Source organism: Dermacentor albipictus, chromosome 9 (assembly GCF_038994185.2).
Source record: "Dermacentor albipictus isolate Rhodes 1998 colony chromosome 9, USDA_Dalb.pri_finalv2, whole genome shotgun sequence".
NCBI lineage: Eukaryota > Metazoa > Arthropoda > Arachnida > Ixodida > Ixodidae > Dermacentor > Dermacentor albipictus.
In genome coordinates this window covers 23,905,601-23,928,491 of record NC_091829.1, presented here as the reverse complement: position 1 = coordinate 23,928,491, position 22,891 = coordinate 23,905,601, and the positions used below count along the sequence as shown (strand labels likewise).

The window sequence follows — 22,891 nt, the reverse complement described above, 5'->3', positions numbered from 1 at the left end:
AGTAACTGATAGACACATGTGTGCAAAAACTATTCGTCGTGAGAGAACGGCTACTGTACTTAAATGAAAATCAGCATCGGCACCGGCTAATAAACTGTGCACCGAGTTCTCCTGCCATACCATTTGCCTCAGCCTTACAGACATCACGTTTGAAAACACGGGAACAGTGGTTGGCGGCAACTTTCTGCTGACTGCCGTGTCACTTATCGACAACAAAACTAACTTTAAAAACATCGCTTTTTTTTTTGTGAACCACCATTGATTTTCGACGCGCACTGTAAGCAAAGCCAAATAAATATGTTCATTTGGCCATATTTTTTTGCTCTCAGACTAACCATTTCAAGTACTTTTCAGCAAGTGATGGGTGACGACGAGTTTTATTTTGCAGCTCCGAGGTGGAGCCTCAGTCTATTTATTATCCATAAAATGTATGCGTGCCTAGTGTGCGATGTCGAATTCTGGAAATTGTTTAATTGAATAACTTTGCTTCTTGCATGGACGCATACTTTACACCCCTTGAAGGCCACCGGCCAGTGATGTCCGCGATGAACAACCGAGCCTCTCTTCCCACCGGCCACAGAAGGCCGGTGGGAAGAGAGGCTCAGTTGTTCATCTCGGACATCACTGCTCATATGACGGGCACACAGGCTAGGAAGAACGTCTGAGCACCTGCGTGAGGACCGGAAGGTAGTGATGGGTCGACACTATAGACACACAGGTGCACGCATGGTATAGTGAAGAACAGTACGCATATGCTAATGTATATAAAAAAAAACTTCTCAAAAAATTCTCGCGAATCAAATTACGGGAAAACAGCTGGCCGGGGAAACAGCCCGTGTCCCCAGAATTTTCAACTCCAGACTTACTGCTTAAAAGGCTAAAGGTTGCGTCATTTTGTCAATATTTTTTTTGAATTCGTTGAGCTTCTTTTCATTTTCTTCCAGCACGTGTGATGCGAAGAAATCGTTGCGTGCAATCGCAATTGTTTTAGTTACATTTAACGTAATATATTTCACGGAGTTGAACGAAGGGAAAGCAGTATTGGTTTAGCGAACTGTTCTTTGCAATGTAAAGAAAATCTTGTTGCTTTTGATCGAGTGCAGGTACTTCTTGCTAGAAGAATGATACAGCATTATCGCTCTTCTAAACAAACCTAGGCTGTCGCTTCCTTCACCTGCCATTTCAAAAGACTGCTCCGACATGAAGAACCACACGGAGAGTGCGCTTCCCCATTATAACTATGATACTAAATTGTGAATATATACAGTTAGCTTGAAATTGTCTAGATTTCAAGACAATTTAAATTAGAAATAACCGTACTAAATATTGCTTAAGAACGAGACCGCCTTGTGCAGCCGCTGCATCCTGTGTTTATATTGAAGAATATAATGCACGCACCCGGATATACTATTTTACTGTATGCTGCTTCCGTAATTTCTACAACAACAAACGCCATTTCGAAACTTCAGCCCTGCACGGAACGCGATGAGTTTCGTTAATGCCTTGACCATTGTGGGTGACACTGGCTAATTTTTAAAGAGAGATTTAAAAACAGCGATTTCTGTTCTTTCTTCCGTAGATATTTTAGGGAACATGACTCTTGTTTGTGAGAACCAGAATATCACGGATAAGGCTGCCGTTGTCTACAACGCTTGCATGGGTGAGTAAACGTTTTATGCATTAGACACAGGTACCTTTCTCCTTTTCCCTGACTCATTTTGCATGTAACATTGGCGAAATTCTCACACCTTCAGAGTGCGCGCAGCCAATTCATTGAGGTATATTGTGAGCAGCGAAGACATTACATCCCTTTTTCTGTAGAGGCACGACTCCACACACTACAATAGTTTCCGACAAAGGTTTGTTATGGCGCTATCGAAGAAATCCCAAAATGAATGAAGACCGAATATCTTTTTTATCGTTTTATCTAGAATTGTTTTTAGCCATGGGCTGTTACTCTAGTTTAAAATACGTAGAGTACAAGCACATGAGTCCTGATACCCAAGCTCCACTACAAAACGTCACCGGCTTCCCAGATATGCCCTAACACCAGCACCTTGTTGACACGTGCAGCTGTCCTGTCCGTGTACTGTAGACCCTTCGGTCTGCATCGGCCCAATTGGACACAGATAGCACCTGCCATCGAGTGGATGCCCAAAAGCCGCTACGGCTTCTTAATTTGTGCTTAATATACAACCTTCTCGTTCACAAAAAAATAACTTCGCCGCTCCACACATGTGCTCATCCTTCTGCCTGCGTTGGGCCTTCCCGGCGGCTTAACTCACTGAGAAGCTTAGCTATGTAATCATCATCATCTCTCTGTTCTAAGGCTGCAAATTTGTTGGGAAGTGCCAGCCTAAATTTGTCTGCTTTTACCCTTACTGCCTCAAACTTGACCTGTTTCTTGTTGGCCAATTTTACTCTTTCTCTCTACAAATTGAGATGAATCCTAGCCCTCGATCACTAACCTATGATACCTACTGTTACTCTAGTTTAAAATATATGAAATACAACCACATGAGCCCTGATACCTAACCTCCACTACGATATGTCACCGGCTTTCCAGATATCATCTCAGACCATCATTTTATTTATATGTGCACCTGTCCTGCCCGTGTACTGTCTGTGCCAAAGGTACAGCCTTCTCCTTCAGAAAAAATCACATCGGCGTTTTATACATGCGCTCATCCTTCCGCCTGCGTCGGACCTTCCCGGCGGCTTAACTCACTGAGAAGACGTTGAGCTGAAGAGAATCCGCATAGGCGCCACCTTCAGCCCTGCGATCCGGGCTATTTGAATAACCGGTGCGAAGCCTCCCACTGCTCTCTCTTTCGTATGGTCGTCGTTACAGAGACAAAGCTGGGAGACTTGTCCTGATCACTTAAGGACCAGTCCGGGCTTTCATGAGGTCCGTACCACCTTCATGCGCGGCCTGTGCTACCATCATAATCGACCAGCAGACCTGAGGGGTGGGACTCATGGTCCTCGAAAATGGCTGCTCCTAGACTTCATCCAAGAAACAGGCCTACATGATTTTTATTTCGTTCATGCAGCAGGGCACACAGACGACAATTTAAGTAAAGCAGGACAACGTAGGACCAGAGGAACACTACGTCGCCAGCCTTTAGCAAATTAACATTTTTTTTCCTATTTTGCTGCATGGACGTAAAGACAGTCAGGCTACGGAAGACAGCGTTAACAAGAGCTGAATATTATATGGAAAGTATGACGTAAAATTCAACGTACTTGAAATACCTCGCACATGGCAAGACCGCGTTACCTCCAATGTTTTCACACCTACGCTACGACTCATTGTGCATGATGCGATGCGAATACCACAGAATACTACGGCGATTTATTGTGATATTGTTTGGAACTGAAATTGCTCGTTTATGCTGCTCAGCTTAGTATTCACCTTCAACTTTCCATTTTCCGCATTCCAGCTGTTCCGGATCTCGAAGATAGACATGACGTCGTCCTTGCTATAATGAATGATTCTGGGCTCGCTCAGTGGCCGAAAACGCGCCAGGACAAATGTAAGAAAACCGACGCTCTAAACTCCACGGACGTCCTCATCCAGACAAGAATTTCTACTCTCCTTTCGTCTGGTGTCTCACGGGATTCCCAGAATCTTAGTGCTTACGTCATTCAGGTAACGTAGAAACAGCAAGACTGAAAATATTCCTTAGCTAACAGAAAAAAAGCAACCTAAGAAATAAAGCTGGGCGTGATAAACTGAATACGTGTGACAAGAAGGAAGCAAAATAAGTGTGGCGTCTTGCTTAATGTTAATACTAAAGCACGCTGTAGATTGCGGAAGAACACGAACAGTGCCAAAAAATACCTTTCTTTTTCTTCTGCACCTGTGGTCCCATCACTTATCACTTTGGTGCGCGTTTTTGCTCGAGGATTCATCATCCTTGAAAAATCTGGACGGAGGAGCTTCAGTGGTTGCAATCCCGCCGACTCGCACATACCTTCAAACCCGAGTTTCTGCGCCCGGGCAATCGTTCCAAACATTTAACAAAGAACGTCGCTGTAGCGACCATGGTGTCCCGACGCTGGCGCTTAAGGTCGCGCGTTCTACTGGTTGCAAGACCAAATGATCTAAGAACTGAGATATTTAGGTGCCGAAACAATAGTGGTATAAGGTACACCGTATTATCGGACTGCTTATTTATTTTGACCACCAAGGCTTTCTAGATATTTAGGTGCCGAAACAATAGTGTTATAAGGTACACCGTAGTATCGGACTGCTTATTGCTTTTGACTACCAAGGCTTTCTTCACGTGGACCTAAACCTAAATACAGGAGCGTTTTCGCATTTGGTGTCCACTCAATGCAAAACCTATGATACCCTATGACCTTGAGCTTTGCACTGCCATAAGCACAGAGCTACGGCGGTAGATAACCGCTGGTTGCAGCAGCCACACTAAGACGGGGTCTGAGAGCAGAAACAAGTGTCTATTTAGATCTAGTTACAGTTAAAGAGCTATAAGTAGCCAGGTTACCACTTGTTATTAACACTTGTGATTATATGCGGGTCGCAAATAATGCGGGAGTCGCTGTTTAGGCGAAGCGAGCTTTCTTGTCCTGCCCACGTCAAGTTTCTCTTTGAAACCTCCCTCTCTCCTTGTTTATCGCTTTATCGCCAGTTGCCACGAACGAAAAAGTGTGGTAAAGGTGAGAATTACGTTTGCGTTAGAAGGACCAGCCTATGGCCTAAGGGTTACGTTGCACTGTTGTTCCTAGGTACTTTGGCTCTAATGCCACCATTGGACATGTAACATTTTAAAGCGAAGCTTTCTTTGCGTCTTCCTTCGCTTTTTGGGATGCTGCTCCTGGCTGCAGGTATGCACAATGGGTGGGTTCATATCGAAAGTAATGTTCGATCACCGTCATACCACTGTCATCTCTGCGCGCTTCTGGTTTTAGTCCTTGGACGATTGGCGGGCACCAGACATATTGCAAACCCCGGATATAGGGTCAATTGAGGTGGCCCGCAGTGGCAAGTGAAGCCTTTGAGTGTGGACGTGAGATGCAACACAAACGCGCCGTCCTTGTCATGCTCTCGTTGTCAGGCTAGTGTCATTATTTTACCATCGCCACAAAGTCGCCGTCATGCCATCGGCGTCTTTCCATCATAGTGTTGCCATAATTATTTCATTGTCGTCATACTATCGTCAAGCCTTTGTCATCACGCCATGGCCGCTAGTCCGTCGCAGTCAGTCACTGTCATTCCAGCAGCGCCATATCATTGTCGTCACGCCTCCCCCGTCATACCATTGTAATCACTTTAGTATCATCATGATATTGTTATTCCACCGTCGTCATTCCAAACACGTCTTCATCGTACGATCGCCCTCAGTCAAACTTCGCAAAGAAGTGGTCGTCATTTCGTCGTCATGACATTTTCTCTGCATCATCATGCAGTCTTGCTCATGCCATCGAGGTCGTTCCATTCTGTTTTTGCCCTAATTTCCATGGTTGTCTAGCCATCGTCGGAGGCCATTGTTGCAATACCACTGCAATCATATTAGCATAGTTATACCAGTGTCGTCATGTCATCGTCCACATTCCAGCCTTTATTCCCTTCGTTACTCCGTCGGTATCATTCCGCCATCATCATCATGTTGTCGTCTGGCCGTCGTTGTCTTACCATTGTCGCCACTCCAGGGTTGCAATCTTGTACGAGTTCGAAAAGCCGACGTTCTGTATCACCTCACGCGATCGGCCTATATTGGCCTAGGCCGCGATACTGGTGCAGCCAGTACAACCGCGTAAGACAAAACCAAACGACAGCGTTTCGAACCCGTAGAACATAGCGTCCCAGGGTAGCTACCGTAGTCAAAATGTCGTCATTCTGTCGCTGTCATGCCATTGCCATTAGTGAACCGTCATTGTGCAGTCATCGTCATGCCGTCGTGGCTGTTTAATCGCCATTTTGTAGTAGTGATTCCAATGTCATCCTGACATTGTCGCAATGTAGTCATGCCACTCTGTTCTGGCGGCGTCGTCGTCATACCGCTGTGGTCGTTTGATTATTTTCATTTTGTCGTAGTGATTGCGGTGTTGGCCTGACATTGTCATCATGCTGTCGTCGCTATTCCATGGTCGTCGTGGCGTCATCATACAATCATACAGCCTTAGTGGCCGTTGAAATGTGGTATTTGCTTCGTCATGAATGGCATGTGTGTGATTGAGCGAAAAATCAATTGAGGGTTTCTCTGTGAAGATGTGTTAGTCGGGGTCGTGTGGTCACAACTTGCAAATTATCGCTAAGCAGGAACAGCGCTCTTCACCAAAACGTAATGAAAACGCCGAAGAACGAAACAGCCCTACTGAGAAACACCATATTCCCTATAACTCCTATATTCAGTAACATCATATATGACATATACAAAAAAAAAACGGGTTATCGTTCTATATCGGATTATTGGATGTGGGAGTTCAAGGGGATATAGATTTTTCAATAGGAAATTAAGCTGATATTAGGATGAAGGAACAAGAGACGTTTAGTTACAAGTCACTATCTTCTTCAGCCTATTTTCATCTCCACTGCAGGAACAACGGCCTAACCCAGCGATCTTAAGTTACCTCTGTCTTGCTCTATAGCTCATTCCATGCTGTACCTGGAAATTTGCTAATTTCATCACACGACGTGCACTTTTCGACTGCACTTCCGCTTATCTACTCCATGCATTAGAAGGCCTGCCCACCTTCCTTTTTTAAGTCTAATGACAAGTAGACTAGAGAGTGTTCGCTCAGCGAGCACCGCGGGCCAGCGTAGACGCCAGTACGCATGCGCGGTACAATATGCGCAGTGGCGTCTACGCAGGTCCGCTGGCTCGCAGGGCTTTAACACTCTAATATTAGCTAGCGACGTTTGATAATCCAACGCTCCTGCGTTCCACTATCTTAAGGTTTACGACTAGCATTTTTCGTTCCATCACTCGTTGCGCATTCCTTCTTATTAAGCTTCTTTGCCGATATCAAGCTTCTTTTCGAAGTGTCTGCGCCATAAGTTACTACAGGCTGAGTGCAATGATTGTACTCTTTACAGTTATACCGGTAAAATTTTCTTTCAATCATAGCGGGAATTTGTAATGCCGGGAATTGATAATTTTCATTCTGTGAAGTTCATTTTCATGATCAGGGTTCCCTGCTAGTTTTGCACCTTGATATACCTACTCTTCGCCATATTCTAGACGCTGACTGCCAATTCAACATTGCATTTGGTTTTGGCCTAATAATTATCAACGCTACTGTTGCGCTTTCTCAGATAAAGCCCTCGATCGTTTGTTGCAATTCATCCCTAGCGTTGCTAAACAGGACAATGTCACCTGCAAATAGCAAGTTGCTGACACATTACCAGTTGTGTCGACCTCCTAATCCTTCCCAATGCTTCAGTACTTCTAAGCATGCAATGAATAGTGCTGATTAAACTGTGTGTCCTTGACTGATCCCTTTATATGTATTCTTTTTTTCATTTTTTGTAATGAATTTAGGTAGCCGTGAAGTCTTCATAGACATTTACTATGATATTTACGTATGCTTCCTATACGGTGAATACGCAATGCAGCCATGGCTGCTGTTATCTCTGCTGAATCAAATCTGTTTTCGTAATCAATGAAAGCCATATAAAGAGGTTGGATGTACTCGACAGATTTTCAATAAGGTGATTGAAGATATGGATGTGATCTATTGTAGAAAGTCTTTTCAGTGGATCCCATCCATGTCATCAATCAAGCAGCTGAGAAATCTGCGGAGCATAACTTACCGCCTTATGGGGCTTTCATAGATTACTAAAATGCATTTCATTCAGCAGAGATACCAGTACAAGCTACAATGAGGGTATAACTAAGCGTGCCTTTTCCCAATTTATAAATATTAGTGATACTTGGCTGCTTAGTAATCTCTTGCCATTAAAGGTTTTGCTAACGGATTGTAAACTAACTTAACTACATTTACCTCACTTTCTTGTATCTATCGCTACAGGGCTGCTTTCGTTCGACAAAACTTCAAAACATGGGCGTCGTAAGGTCATTTGTGTACCCCTGCAACGTGCACTGACAACCTGCGTTCAAACTTTTTCTTTCAGCTTGATCAGCTTGCATTCTCGGCGGTGGGCAGAAACCAGCTTATTAATCAAACAACAAACTACAGCAAGCCAATCATTGCTGCTTACAAGAAGGTCATTGAAGTGGCAATGAAGTTCATGAAGCCTAACCTTAGTGACAGCGAGCTCAACCACCTTTCCGACATTCTTCTGGCTTTTGAAGGAAAGTTGGCAAATGTAAGATTGCATTCTTCGATCCAATATCTTATGAAATGTTCCCGTACCAAACAGTCCATCCGTAAGCAAACATGTAGAGCCTATATCAAGATTGACCCAGTGCACTATTTACACGAGTTTTGCATTTCTTGTCGAACGAGCCTTGTTTGAACGAATGGTTAGCCTACTGACAGCGATCACTTAAGAAAAGCCTTCGTCGAACCGCTACAAATATTAAGGGATGTGCAGGTGTGTGAATACTCCGCTCAGTCTCATCGAGAAAAACAGATATTAGAAACATTACAAGGATGTCAGCGGCGATGCCTACGTCTCCGAGCCGTCAGCGATGTTGCTCGTGAAAGAAGGTTAGCGATTATCATCACATCTTTTTACACCTAAATAGATTATTAAAGATCTACCACTGGCATGAACCATAATTTAAAGCTTCTGATGGCCTTTGAGCATTCCATTATTTGACAGGACTGTGATTTGATACTAAACTTGAAATTTTTAAGTAAAACTATTGCTTGGGCTAGCTCGTTCATGCTTGAATGAGTAAAGAGCAAGGCGTAATAGACCAGGACAGAAGAAGAACACAAACGACAGGACCGGCGCTGGTCCTGTCGTTTGCATTCCCCTTCTGTCCTGGTCTATTGCGCCTTGCTCTTTACTCATTCAAATTTTTAACCACTCTCCGAGTATTCTTTTTTGTGCTTGTTTCGCATTTTTATTATGTCACATATACAAAGCGTTTCAATGCTCACCGCCAATTTATATTGTGCCGTTATTTGAATGAAATGAATGAATAGGCGTATGGGTATCGTTGAATATATATAGGCAACGTTATCGCAAATACACTAGATATGGCAAAATACTCATGCAGAAATCCTAAAAGAAGCAAAATGCTTAACGAAAAAAAATTCCATTCGCTGACCATCAGACGAAAATACAAAACAAAACCCTAAGTCTTTCTCAGGAAGCTTCCCAGTTGGCCGAGGATGTGCAATGGTTGAGGGATCAAATCTGGCATCATCAGCTCATCGCATTGGTCGCTATGCAATATGAGCTATCGTATGGCTAGCAGGTCGCAAGGCTAGGGTGAATTTATCAACAACTATATTTTTCATATCTTTCAAGCAAGAAATTATTCTACCATTTCCTCATGTACTAAAGCTACACAATGGACATAACCCCAAATCTACGAGTAATTCATGAGGTCCGACGAATTAGTACTAAAAACGTACCTTCGAAAATACAAAAATAAGAAGCTGCAATAACATACGAAGCCAAAAAGCACGAATCATTAATAAATGCATGTATACTGGGCTTCAGTCCCATGCTGCCCTGAGAGCACGCCGGCGCCACAAGTAGCCACAATCGCACAGATTTCCATCTACTAATGTTAACACAAAACTGTACTAACGGCCAATTTGTAGGGATGCAGTCATGCAATTCATTCTGTGTTAGTAGTCCAGGCGCACAATAAAGGTATTTTGATATGTACGTTTCCCAGTAAAGAACTTGGTATCTGCTCTCTTGTGGATGTTTTTCTTGTAAATGAAGAAATATGCCCTCTGACAGCACGAGTAAAACGTAGACTGTTTGTGGGTTCGTAGCACTTTCAGGCGTCAACTCGGCTTTTGCTTTTTCCAGATGACAGCACCTCCTGAAGAAAGGAGAGACGTGATGAAGCTTTATCACAGAACCACCATTGATGAACTGGAAAGAAACTTCTCTTATGTAAGCAACCTCTCAGTGCTTTGCCATGAGAGAGCACAAAAATATAGCACTCTCCAAATGCGTTTATGACAGAAGATTCATTACTCAAGCTTACGGCTGCAATTTTCCTCTTTTTCAGGTACCTATTCGCGCCTTACTTCAGAATGAATTCTGTCGAGTAAACATTACGTTGGCACGCAATGAGACTGTTGAACTCTTTGCTCTTGAGTACTACAAAAAACTGAATGAATTTCTAAAATGCGCCGACACGTAAGTGAACAAACAGCTTGCGTATTGAACTAGAGATTAGTTAAAACGTCGAGCATTTTGGAATGGCTGCTATACCAAATTTTCACAAAGTTAAACGAACACATATTGTACTTTGCAAGTGTGTAAGACTTTCCCCCTTCCCGCATATTCTCAGAAGCATTATGACCAGAGAACAACAGAACAAGGTCTCACGTTGACGAATGCATGAGAGCGCCACAGCCCCGTTGAACACCACCACACATTACTTTCTCTTACGTGACGAGTGCCTGGCCAAAGAGAAATACATTTCTTCTGATGTCTCGCGTATTGTAAGGAGATTTTCTGACTTCCTTGAAAGAGAGGTTCTCAACATTCTAAGCTCTCTCTGCAAAGAAGTAGTACGCAACTTCATGCATCAATTACGAATGGTATAAGTGTTTAAAGGATCACGGAAATGATTTCATTAAATAAACATTCAAATTTTTTACGTTATTTAAGGTGCCCATGATAAAGCTTCGTAGAGGTGGAGTAGGGGGTAAGGTGCATGTTTTGATCAGAAAAGAGCAGATCAGTTTAAGAATTTAATATGCTAGTCAGCAATAAGTGTTACCCATCTCTATCCCCAAAACTAAGAAAAATTATTGTGGAAGGAGTTCCAGACCGCACTGTCATGTAAACAATCTGTTTACAAAAAAACATTTCATATGAATAGTTAAAATGTAGGAACATTTGAAAAGCACACTCATCTAAAGAGTGTATGGTCCAGTTACATATCTCCTGCACAAAGAAATACATCACCATGGAACTTTTGTTTGCAGTGACACATTGTACAACTACGCTGGCCTGCGTCGCATTCTCAATTGGGCTGCGACAGGATCCCAAGGATTCCGGAATGCTTCTTTAGAGCTTCGTAAAGTGAAATCTGGAGTGCGTGTTGAAAAGCCAAGGTGGCAACTTTGCGTCGACCAGGTTAACGATGCGATGGCCGAGAGTGTGGGCTACCTCTACGTGCAACGCAAATTTAGCGAAAAGGCCAAGGAAGAGGTAAGATAAAATGCGCATGAAAGAAGCAGCCATCTCATCATGACAGCACTTCCACAGCTACAATTTTGTTCAGACAGCCACAGAAGTTGAATTAACATGTTGAATTAACATAATCGAACCACACCACAAATACCTAGTGCCAACAAAACATCCATGGGATGGAGGCAACCATGCACAGCTATTAGCATGAAGCCTTTGAACAGCAAGAAATCATATTTTCTTGCCAGGAGATGTTAATTGCTTGCTTTTGTGCTCCTATCGCTTATGTGAAAAAAAAACAAGTATGCACGTGAATGTGTCGTTGAGTTATACGTAACCTATGAATATCGTTGCTATACGGCATGTCCCAGCTAACCTTAGGCAGAGTTCTAAAATATGCAAATGCCACGTATGTGGGCAGAACAACTATAATGTTGTTTACCGTCGCTTGGAGATACTGAACTTTTTCAATCCGCCTAATTATATAATTAGTCTTAATTAGCTAAAATCTCAAATATTATAATCAGGTGAAAAGTGTCAAAGAGAAAATTGTAGACAGACGTTATAAACTCGCGATACAACATTATGTTGCTCAATACGTGTTACATAAAAACCTTTCCGAACAAGAAAGGAGCCGGCGAACACACGCAAAGTGCCTCGAGCGGCGAGTCGCGCGGCAGTTTCGCGTGCATTTCCGAGCTTCTTTCAACCTCGGAAAAACACACTTCTGTAGCACGTATTGAGCAACAATAAAGCTCTATCAGGAGTTTTCCATGTCGCCCTAAATTTTCCTCATGGACCCTTTTCATCTAGTTATAATATTTGAGAACCAAATTAATTAAATTATGTATTACATATTTAATTAACATGAATTAGAGGGACTGAAAAAAATTGTTTAAGTATCTCCAAGTGGACGGCAAATAAGATTACTTTGGTTTTGTCCAGCTACGTGGCATTTGCATATATTTAAACTACGACTAAGGTTAGATGGGACATTATATATATATATAGCGCAAGTAAAATGCTATATAGGAGGGCTCTAGTATAATGGCTTGTCGATTGACAGTTTCACACAAGGTTTAATCACAAATATAATGAACTAACGCCGATCACAGTTAACCTGGCTCTTCAAAACCATGTCTAACGCATATCAGGGGCGCTTTATTCGTAACAAAGTTAACAACAGCGTCGAAGATCCTGTAATATTATCAAAGCTCAAAGAAACAAACTAAAGATCCTCTAGTAGCATCACTAGACATTAGATGTTCATGTCGTGGTTTCAAAAAAAGTTCAGCAGCATGTTACACTCCTGTAGCACGTGAAGGCGATAACCTGCTGGCAAACGGGGTGATGCATGAGATTATACGATTGGAGGGGTCAGACTTCTTGTAACACATAACGAGCCGCAGTGTGAGGTAAACGTATGGCGCTGCAGGTCGACTTGTTGAACGAAGCATGCGAGCTTTTAATGCAGCGAGAGCTTGGAATCTTCCAATAATTTCCAATCGATGTGCCTAAAAATGAAAAAAAATCGAGGCCTGTATAGTTTTAATGCATTACCTAAAGTTTCTTTCGTTCTTTCTTTCTTTCCCGTCTCTCATTCATTCTTTCTTTCGTTGTTTCTTTCTTTCGTACTTTCTTTTTTTCTTTCTTTCTTCATGCATGTTCAGCCATATTGCTTACGGGGATATAAGCAATTCGTGATTATATTTGTTGTCTCACTGAACTAAACGCCGCATTTTTTGGGTATAGTCCATTGCAACGAGCCACTTAAGGGTTTCGCTTTACAATACTCTTATACTTTGTGTAAGACGTTCCCACTAAGTTAGCTAAGAGTTTTCGCATGTAAAAGAACTGAGGATTCATAGCAACCCTATATTTCTGATCAGTATTCAACACTAAACAGCAGCTGAACTTTTCATGTACTGTCAAAGAACAAACATCTTTGCCTTCCCTTAAAGTGAGAACTTCCCGAACATTTGCTCCGGGCAGCCGGTCATTCCCAATATTAAATCAAAGCTTTCGCAAACCCTTCCCAATTTTCATGACCATGGGTTCTGGCTGCTGCCTTTTCGAATAGCTCACAAAAAGCGGTCACACTATATTTAATACCATCACAAGTATCCATGCTGGTTGCCTCGTTTCTTACATAATTCCTCTAGATAAAACAAATCATGCCTAAACGTCCTCACTATATACAAAAGATAAACGTCATCAAAAGCGCAATTTCGTTAATAAAGCAAACCTTTATCGGCCTCCTATCTTAACCATAAATCCACGATAGCACGCATACTTTTAACGTTCCAACACGAATGAACCCGTAAAGAACAATTCACCAAGAAGCAGGAGGTAGATTGAATTAAATAAAAAGTAATACAAAGCAGTCTAAGAGTTGTCACATTGCATAGTACGGATACGCGAGAGCACATGCTCGCGTAGCAGTTCCTTGTACGCCAAAGATGCAGGAATCAAATGGGCAAACCTATAGAACTTTATTGACCATTTTACGGCAACCTTACTTCACATAAATTCCGAATGGTACGTTGGATCTGCATGATGTCCTTATGAGCCATCGAGTTGAAGAACCAAAGTGTCCACCCCCGAGTATGGCATGTACAAACTTAGAGACCGATACTGAAGATTTGCCAGGCTCTTCGAAAACGAGGTAAACGCACTGTATGTGTATTTTTTTTTGTTACATAGAAAAAAAAAACTTATACCAGCACTTTCAAATTATGTAGAAACACCATTCTCAAATTTAACATATGTAGCGCGAGCTACTTTTGCTAAGCAGATTAGCGTGATCAGACATGAAGTGTTTTTTTATGTTTGCGTGAGAATTGTCTTCTATAGGCCCTGAAAGCACTATGCTGAAGTCAAGAACATTTGTATCATAGCAGCCCGTTATGTTATTCAGCTGCCGTTTATTACAATTTCATGAAATTACATGGAACTCTGACACACCGCAGCAATGGCCGAACTGGAATAATGAGAGGAGCCCATTGAAATATACAGGAGGAGCAACTTCTAATGAATTCATACCCACAAACATTTACATAGCTCATGATCGTTCCAGGTAGAAGACCTTACCAGAAGGATCATGGCTGCCTTCAATCAATCCCTCCACACACTTAAATGGATGGATAACAAAACTAGAGCTGCAGCAGAGAGAAAGGTGCGTTGTTTTATTATTGCTGCGAAAACATTGGGGAACCCAGTACTCTCAGCGTAAATTTCTGTTTTCTGACAACATTTAGCGTTTTTTTTTTGTGCGCATGTGCGTGAATTTTTGTAGGCGCTTGATTCTATGCTTTCGTTGGTGGCCTCGCGTACTGCATAAACCCGGAACGCGTAAGTAGTACTATTTCGAACGAGCTCCCCACTGAACTCAGAAAAAAAAAATATTAATATGAGTTCACCTCAGATAAATTACTTCCGCCTAATCAAAGTGGATAGTCATGGCTACGTAAGTAGTTGCAAGCTCTTACCTGCCGGTGAGTTTTAGCATGGCATTCACGCTAATATTTGTAGCCCAGACAAAAGTATGTCATAACATTTCATTATAAATTGGATGTGGTCTTTATTTGAGTCCTATGTATTCTATTTCTCGTCTGCAGACTGTTCCAAACATTCCATGGTACTAACCAGCAGTACCAACTAAACAAGCAAGATGTCACGCGAAACAGTTGTCCCAGAAAACAGTAATGTGAAAAATCAACAGGAATGTTATCTAAATGTTTATCTCATCTTCGTAGATGATTAGTGCAGTAGGATCGAAAGCTAAGCGAGTTGGTTTGGTCGCATAAACTGGATGCTGGGCGAAAGAACGAAAATTTATACCAAGCCCTGTCTCTTGTACACAGGTCTCTTTTTAAAGTGGCTGGATTAACCTTTTCTAATGAAGCAAACATTGATTCTTTGATTGTAATAACAGCTTACAGCACTTATCCTCTATATCGACTCTACATCTTCGTCCTTTCGCACTGCATCAAAACTACTGCTGTCGTGGAAAGGGCAAAAATGGAGAGGTAACGCATAAATAAAGCAGTTCTTCTGCAAACAACATTTTTTTTTAATTCACCTTCCTCATTTTACAGTTGTCGAAAATGGGAACCAAGATTGGATATCCTGACTGGCTATTCAACACAACCTACATTGAGAAACTTTACAACTTTGTGAGTACCCAGTCATTCTGATACTACAACTTTGTGAGCACTCAGTCATTCTAATAAAACTTGTTGTGCTTCTCTCCTGCGACCCTTCAGTCATTGTTAATGTTTTCACAACTGACAGCTAAGTAACGCAGCACTCCGTCGCTTGCGTGCGCCGATGTGTAAAAATATCTGGCCTGCGTTCGAACTTGTTAAATAATTTCCAAGTGATCATCGGTAGTTCTTCCTAATGCGTATCGCAAATATATCTGCGTATACCAAGTATTGCTCAATTAAATTTTCATTCTGTAACAATCTGTGAAGGGGTCAGACCCTTACGTAAATTACCAAGCGAAAATCCTGTGCCATTGCGCAGTGGCTACTACGTTTTGATCAAATGCACCAATGTTTCAGGCGCACTAGTTCAAGTGGCAATATTTAAACTACGCAAGCAGTTATTTCTACGGTCCGCACATTTTCGGACGTTAGTATGGGACACCTGTTATACCGAAGTAATGAAACTTTGCAATCTTATGTGTCTTTTCATTATCAGGTCTGTGTGTTTAGAGATACGTCCGAGCTTAGAATGTATTTGCACGGGTTATGTCACGATTTCTTGCTTGACTACGCAGAACAGAGATTCGCACATTGGTACTACTGTGCGGCTCAAGCCATGCTATATATGATGGTTTACTGAAGCAATAAATGCCTAATAAATAACTAAATAAGAAATAACTAAATAAGAAATAACTAAAATGAGAGGTGGCATAAAGATCCTTTTCCTAGATGCAAGGTATTTTGGGCCAGAGTCAAGCTACTTGTAGCTTTTAGCTCAGTATGAGCATTCATTATATTTACTAAAAATAGCTTGATTTGACTTCGATGTCAATAGTGAAAGTGATGAGACTGCATGGTGACGACTTGTGTTACCAATGTCAATGCTGCGGAAAGCACTGACGGACACATCAATTAAGAAAAGAGGGGAATGGAGAAGTCTTCAATAAAGAAATAGCCGTAGTACATGCCGTTTATTCCCGATCAAAACTGCCACGCTTTCCCTTCCTCTTTCTTTACTCTTGACAGCACTGAGAAGAATCCCTATTTAGCTTAATGGCGTTACTTCTGTTTTTGGAACCAATAAATCTGAATCTGAATCTGAAAGGAATTACAAGTCTTCTGGCCCCTCACGATATTCGTGGCCCAAGTATTCGGCGTGCAGTTGCAGCAGTGGGAGAACCTAAATATTCACGTCCCAGAACTGTGCCTTCAGTGTCATCGCAGAAATAATTTGGTTGTAATCGATACCATTCACTGCCGTGCTACCTAGTTCCCGCCCCCGGTGGGATAGTTGCTCCGCAGTTGTGTGTCAGTAGCCTCCGGCCATTGAGCATCAGCCGGAGGCTACTGACACATTATTAACAAATTTGCAATAGACACACCTGCTTGCGCCGGTTAGTGTTCAGACGCATGGCGTTTGGGACATATAGATTTTATATTAGGGTGCGTGGTTTTACGTGACTCAAGTACAGCAATCACTTGGGCATACTTTAATTTTATGCAAATGTTAACCTCAGTTTACGTGAAAAAACCATATTACTGTGTTTAAAACTCGGTCACCAGTAAAACGGTATTTCGATATGGTCACTCTCTCTCTAGTGTCTAGCGTTCGAATGCAGCACAAAGTAAGCATGCCTAACCTAATATGTTATTCCTATCGGCTGTTCGAGTGTCTTCCCAGAAATGGCGTTCTGAGGTTACCAGATTTGAAGAACGACGCAGATGAGGATTGTAAATGAATACCGAGGATTGTTGAGTAAAACCTTTCAGCTTACTCGTTAAGAAGTGGCTGCGCATTCAAATCAGCATTAGTGAGGTGATACGTAAAGGCTTAAATTTTTTGTACACATTAGCCACACGCATTGACGTTCAACCATAGGTCGTTACCACTTCCCATTTATATTTTCATTATTATGCACAAGACTTCTGGCGACTAATACGTACCGAATAGCTACAATTGCGTTATAATAATAATTGAGCATATTCGAGAATAATATTCTCGAATATGCTCGGCTCCACAGCCACCGTAGTCCTCCATGAAGAAAGCCACAAAATCCAAAAAAGAAAGGCGTCAGGCAGGGAGATACGATCCCTCCAATGCTATTCACAGCATGTTTACCGGAGGTATTCAGAGACCTGGAATGGGAAGAATTGGGGATAATAGTTAATGGAGAATACCTTAGTAACTTCCGATTCGCTGATGATATACCCTTGCTTAGTAACTCAGCGGACCAATCGCAATGCATGCTCACTGACCTGATCAGGCAAAGTAGAAGGGTGGCTCTAAAATTAATCTGCAGAAAACTAAAGTAACGTTTAACAGTCTCGGAAGAGAACAACAGTTTACGATAGGTAGCGATGCACTGGAAGTGGTAAGGGAATACATCTACTCAGGACAGGTAGTGACTGCGGATCCGGATCATGAGACTGAAATAATTAGAAGAATAAAAATAGGCTGGGGTGCGTTTGACAGGCATTCTCAGATCATGAACCGCAGGCTGCCATTATCTCTCAAGAGAAAAGTGTATAACAGCTGTGTCTTACCAGTACTCACGTACGGGGCAGAAACCTGGAGGCTTACGAAAAGGGTTCTACTTAAATTGAGGACGACGCAACGGGCTATGGAAAGAAGAATGGTAGGTGTAACGTTAAGGGATAAGAAAAGAGCAGATTGGGTGAGAGAACAAACGCGAGTAAATGACATCATAGTTGAAAACAAGAAAAAGAAATGGGCATGGCAGGACATTTAATGAGGAGGGAAGATATCCGATGGTCGTTAAGGGTTACGGACTGGATTCCAAAGGAAGGGATGCGTAGAAGGGGGCGGCAGAAAGTTAGGTGGGCGGATGAGCTTAAGAAGTTTGCAGGGACGGCATAGCCACAATTAGTACATGACCGGGGTAGTTGAAGGAGTATGGGAGAGGCCTTTGTTCTGCAGTCGGCGTAACCAGGCGGATGCTGAAGATTATGATCAATATTCGAGAAATGAAAAGAGCAAAGAGACTATACGCAAGCGCCTTGGCTACTTGGCCTGTGTACGGGCTAGTTTACGTGGACTTAAGCGCAAATGCAGACAGGTAGCCGCAGCTCAAGACATACTGCTTTGCAAATTGTGGATATTTCGGATGTCTATGCAAGCAGTCCCCGACGATTAACTATTGCAGGTACCGAAACTGTCCCTCAATGCATCATACGGAGAGATGATGTACTCAATAGCACAAAACAACTGGAAACAGGAACTGCTGAAGCTGCGGAAACCATACGACAAAGATGCAGAGTAAGTTATGAACATCATTTTTGCGTCGCCCTTCCCCCATACAGAAATTCGCAAAGGAAATGTCTTGGAAGTACTTAATAAAAAATTCTCTATTGCTTGTATCCTTCAAGGTTTGCGGTACAGGGTAATTAAAGAAAAGACCATAACCCTGCTAAGACGCTTGTATCCTGCATAATTTGTCTTTAACTTCATCGTAGTTTAGTAAAGCCAAAGTAAACTCAAAATGTAGAAGGTGAATCACTAGCTCTATTTGGAGATGAAATCCAAGGCTTCAAATTCGGAGAATGAATCTAAGGCGCGGTGAATGGCCAAGGTACACCCGGTACACTCTAAGAACAGTTTACACCCTTTGGCTTGCCCGTTCTGCCACACAAAAATAATCGTCATCTGCCTTGCTGCGTTTCCTTTCTTTATCACTGCGAGCCCGGAACTTTCCAGTAACGAACGGCACGCGCGTTATCAGCATAGAACAGTTCACACCCTTTGGAATGCCTCTTCTGATAACGCGCGTGCCGTTCGTCACTGGAAAGTTCCGGGCTTGCAGCGATAAAGAAAGGAAACGCATCAAGGCAGATGATGATTATTTTTGTGTGGCAGAAGGGGCAAGCCAAAGGGTGTAAACTGTTCTTAGAGTGTAGTTGGCAAAAGGACGCACATGTAAGCTGAGAACTACACCATCTAATTACTAAAAAAGACTACAGAAAAATAACGCTCAGACTCCTTCATTCATCATTCAATCACTCGTTCATTCGTTCATCACTGTGGTTTTTGGATCTAGATGCCTGCCGTAGAGACGAAATGCTACAGGCGGTGTACATCGCTTTTCTACGTGCTTGAAGTCTCTATGCACTCGCAATCCACCGAACACATCCGTGTATTTCTCCGTTATGAATTAATGGTGTGTGCATTTGAATAAAACTTCAAACAACCTATATATCGTGAGTTAAAACATTAACTTGGCGTACGTCACTATTGCTTTCGACGCCTAATTTTTTATTTTGATTCAAAAAATATATGTATTTCACTTAAATGTCCAACGCATGCATTTAGTGCACATCATTCTTAGACAAACGGAAAATTTTATTGAAACAGCTTTACTGAAGAAGCAAGAACAAAGCGAAATCTTTTGGTACGACGTCCTGCGAGCATATTACTTTTTGTCGAGGCAAACTTCGTACGCTGGAGTGGTACACTAGAAAAAATTGCTCCTAGTAAAATATCTACAGTAACGTACAATCCACTAAAGTGGCGTGTGAACCTAACGCCAATATATTCAAGATGTGTTCATCAGGCACAATGCTCCCGGTATTCACTAGGTTTTGCAGTGAAATCATTAGGAATGAATCGTGCCACGTTGTTTTTTTTATTTTTCAACGAAAGTTCGTAATGGTTGCGCCAATTTGTTGTGACGTACGTGTATAATGCTTTTCTTACTCTGTTTAGGTGGGTAGTTGGTGCAGCAGTTGTGAATGCTTTCTACAGTCCGAGCAGCAATGAAATGGGTGAGTTTTCGTAACGATCTTTCAACAGCGTACGTTTGCGATTCCCATTAGTTAGTGCCATAATACTGTCACGTGGAATGAAGTATGAAGAACTCAGTAGCAGTACTAACGACGAAACTAACTTTTATTGGGTGAACCTGTGCCCTCAAAAACAGGCTACACTTAAAGAACAGGGAAAACTGTGAACACAGTCGGTGATCGTCCAGATCTGACCAGCAGGTAAAGCGCGTCGGCTTTCATACATCAGTCGTCGAATGTTCCAGAGTAATCGCTGGGACCCGCGTGCCTTCCACAAAGTTCTACACTATTCGCGTCGCGCCCACGTGCAATCAGATTACACAACGTCAGGTCAGAGACAGCGGATGGAACCATCGATAACAATCCAGAAACTTCCGATACATGCACGCGCGTCCTGCGCTGTGCGATATTTGTTAAGTGGTGAACCGTGGTCGCCTCATAAAGATAGGCAAGTACACGTGTCAATACGAAGCTATAGCGAGCTAGAGAGAAACGGGGCGGAAAAGGCAGGGGGTTCACCGCAAGATATTCGGTTTGCGGCAATGCACTGGTGGAAGGGGAAATGAAAGCTACTAAGAATAGCGCAAAAATACTTCGAACGAAAACATTTAGCAGGCCGTTGCTGTGCTAGAGTTGTCACTAAAGCTATGTCTCCTTCAACAAAGTGCTGGAAATGCTTACCGCTCTATAGACACATTAATGTATAACCACTGCGGTCACTAAAAGCGTCCGTAGCACTAAAATAGAGCGTTGCTCTATATGAATTAAATTATCAATAAATCCAATAAAATCCAGAATCTAGAAAACACTCAATAGCGGGAAAAGTTAGCATCAAGCGAAAGCTGATAAGACTACCTTTATCCCGCGAAGAAAGCAATAGATGGGAAAAATCGAATGTAAAAACATCGTCATTATGTCGAGAGCTGCATCATGACTATCTCATTTCCAGTTAGCACCGGCACCACGCCAAGCAAGATGCGTCATGCGCCATGAAAAGATCCCTAAATAGAGCTCTGGGGTTTTACGTGCCAAACCCACGATGAGACGTGCCGTAGTGAAGGTTCTCCAAATAAAGCAGGGACTACCAGGGGATCTTTAACGTGCCCCCAATGCGCGGAACCCAGGCATTTTTGCATTTCGCCGTCATAGAGATGCGGCCGCCGCGGCCGGGAACTGACACCGCGACCTCGTGCTTAGTAGTGGAAAATGCTGTCACTATTTCTTTATGTCTCACCCTGTATGCCAGAATAATAGCTAGTGTTCGCGTACATTCTAAAATGTGTAGCATTCTTCAGAAGACCTAAACAACATGATCAGATCTGACCTGCTATCGATGAATACAACGTTAAACTAGCAGGAATAAAGTCTTACGTCGACCTATCATTTCCTACTTTTCTTCCGAAGTCCTTATTTGCTGTTACCGCAACAATGTATTCATCAGGTCTCAACCAACTCAAGTTTTATTCTGCTATCGAATTGGCGACAGCGTACAATACATTTCAAACACTGTAGTGACGTCCTGTTCGTAGTGAAACTTGGAAAACACAGCTAATCTGGTGGACACAAACATAAAGAAAAACTACCATGGCGCGTTGCAATGCTTCCTCGTGTGCGACATATGCATCGTTTCCACCAATGGGTAAGTTGTGTATTATTCCCTTAGAAATATGTTAATTCCACTGAAGAAATGAATGAAATCCGTTATCAGAAAATTGCAGTCATTACATGGTGTTAATAAAGGAGCTGATAAATGTGTTTTGAAAAGAATGTACAGTAAGTCATTTGTGCCTCTCTTGTGATGCACTTAGAGTCAGTCTTTACATGAAATACTGAATACACTTCTTTTATAAATACAAATACAATTCTTTTTCAACATTTCGTGTGGTTTTGCAATCTGACAAGTCATTCTTCTCTATAGTGTTTCCTTCAGGAATTCTTCAAGGGGTCTTTTATGAACACGGACTTCCACGGTGAGTCACTGCATGCTAAGAATGCTAGCCGTGAACGCATACTTTAACTACCTTAAACTCTGTCATCCTAGATTAGATCGAGTGTCCAGCGGCCCTGTTAATTGGTAATGCGTAATGCTTCCTGCAGTAGCATATCCACGACTGCATGGCACTCGAAAGGCTACATTCTGAAGCGTCATCCACAGAAACGAAATCAATAGCATACTTAGTAAATAACTTATCACCCCTTCAGATTTGCTACGATGAACAAAACGAGAACAAGGGGATAGCGGGAGCCAACTTTTCGACAAGTAGACCTGTCTTTTCCGTCTTGAATTTCCATCTCCCGCCTTACCCCTGTTTTTTCTTCAGGTTTGTTGACATACTGAAGTGATAGAATTGTGGTTTCTTTCTTGAATGAGAAAGCAGACTAAACTTTTGTGCTTAAATTACTCGAAAGCACCCTGAAACCGAAAGCTTGGAGAGTGTAATTAGAAGCTCTTTTTCTAAGGATCCCTAAGACTTAGCTTCTATATTTAAATGCGAGAAATTTCATTCAGTTCAAATCACTTTTCGCCAAATAAAAGGTGTATGCGTATTTCATGCGTTTGAGTATAGAAGGACTGAGGCGGACTCCTGTAACCTCACCTCAACTTCCTTTAGAATACGCA

The 22,891-nt window shown here is 42.3% G+C and overlaps 1 protein-coding gene across 1 annotated transcript in view; it reads left to right on the top strand.

Annotated features, from left to right (window-relative positions):
- Window positions 1-22,891, top strand: part of LOC135901937 (neprilysin-1-like) — a 37,504-nt gene that overhangs the window by 5,764 nt on the left and 8,849 nt on the right. The window contains exons 5-15 of the mRNA XM_065431779.1: window positions 1,580-1,660; window positions 3,444-3,652; window positions 8,102-8,296; window positions 9,929-10,015; window positions 10,134-10,264; window positions 11,062-11,287; window positions 14,343-14,441; window positions 15,364-15,441; window positions 18,639-18,751; window positions 20,195-20,253; window positions 22,190-22,241. Coding sequence (XP_065287851.1) covers window positions 1,580-1,660; window positions 3,444-3,652; window positions 8,102-8,296; window positions 9,929-10,015; window positions 10,134-10,264; window positions 11,062-11,287; window positions 14,343-14,441; window positions 15,364-15,441; window positions 18,639-18,751; window positions 20,195-20,253; window positions 22,190-22,241 — 1,330 coding nt within the window. The remainder of the gene's footprint in view (window positions 1-1,579; window positions 1,661-3,443; window positions 3,653-8,101; window positions 8,297-9,928; window positions 10,016-10,133; window positions 10,265-11,061; window positions 11,288-14,342; window positions 14,442-15,363; window positions 15,442-18,638; window positions 18,752-20,194; window positions 20,254-22,189; window positions 22,242-22,891) is intronic.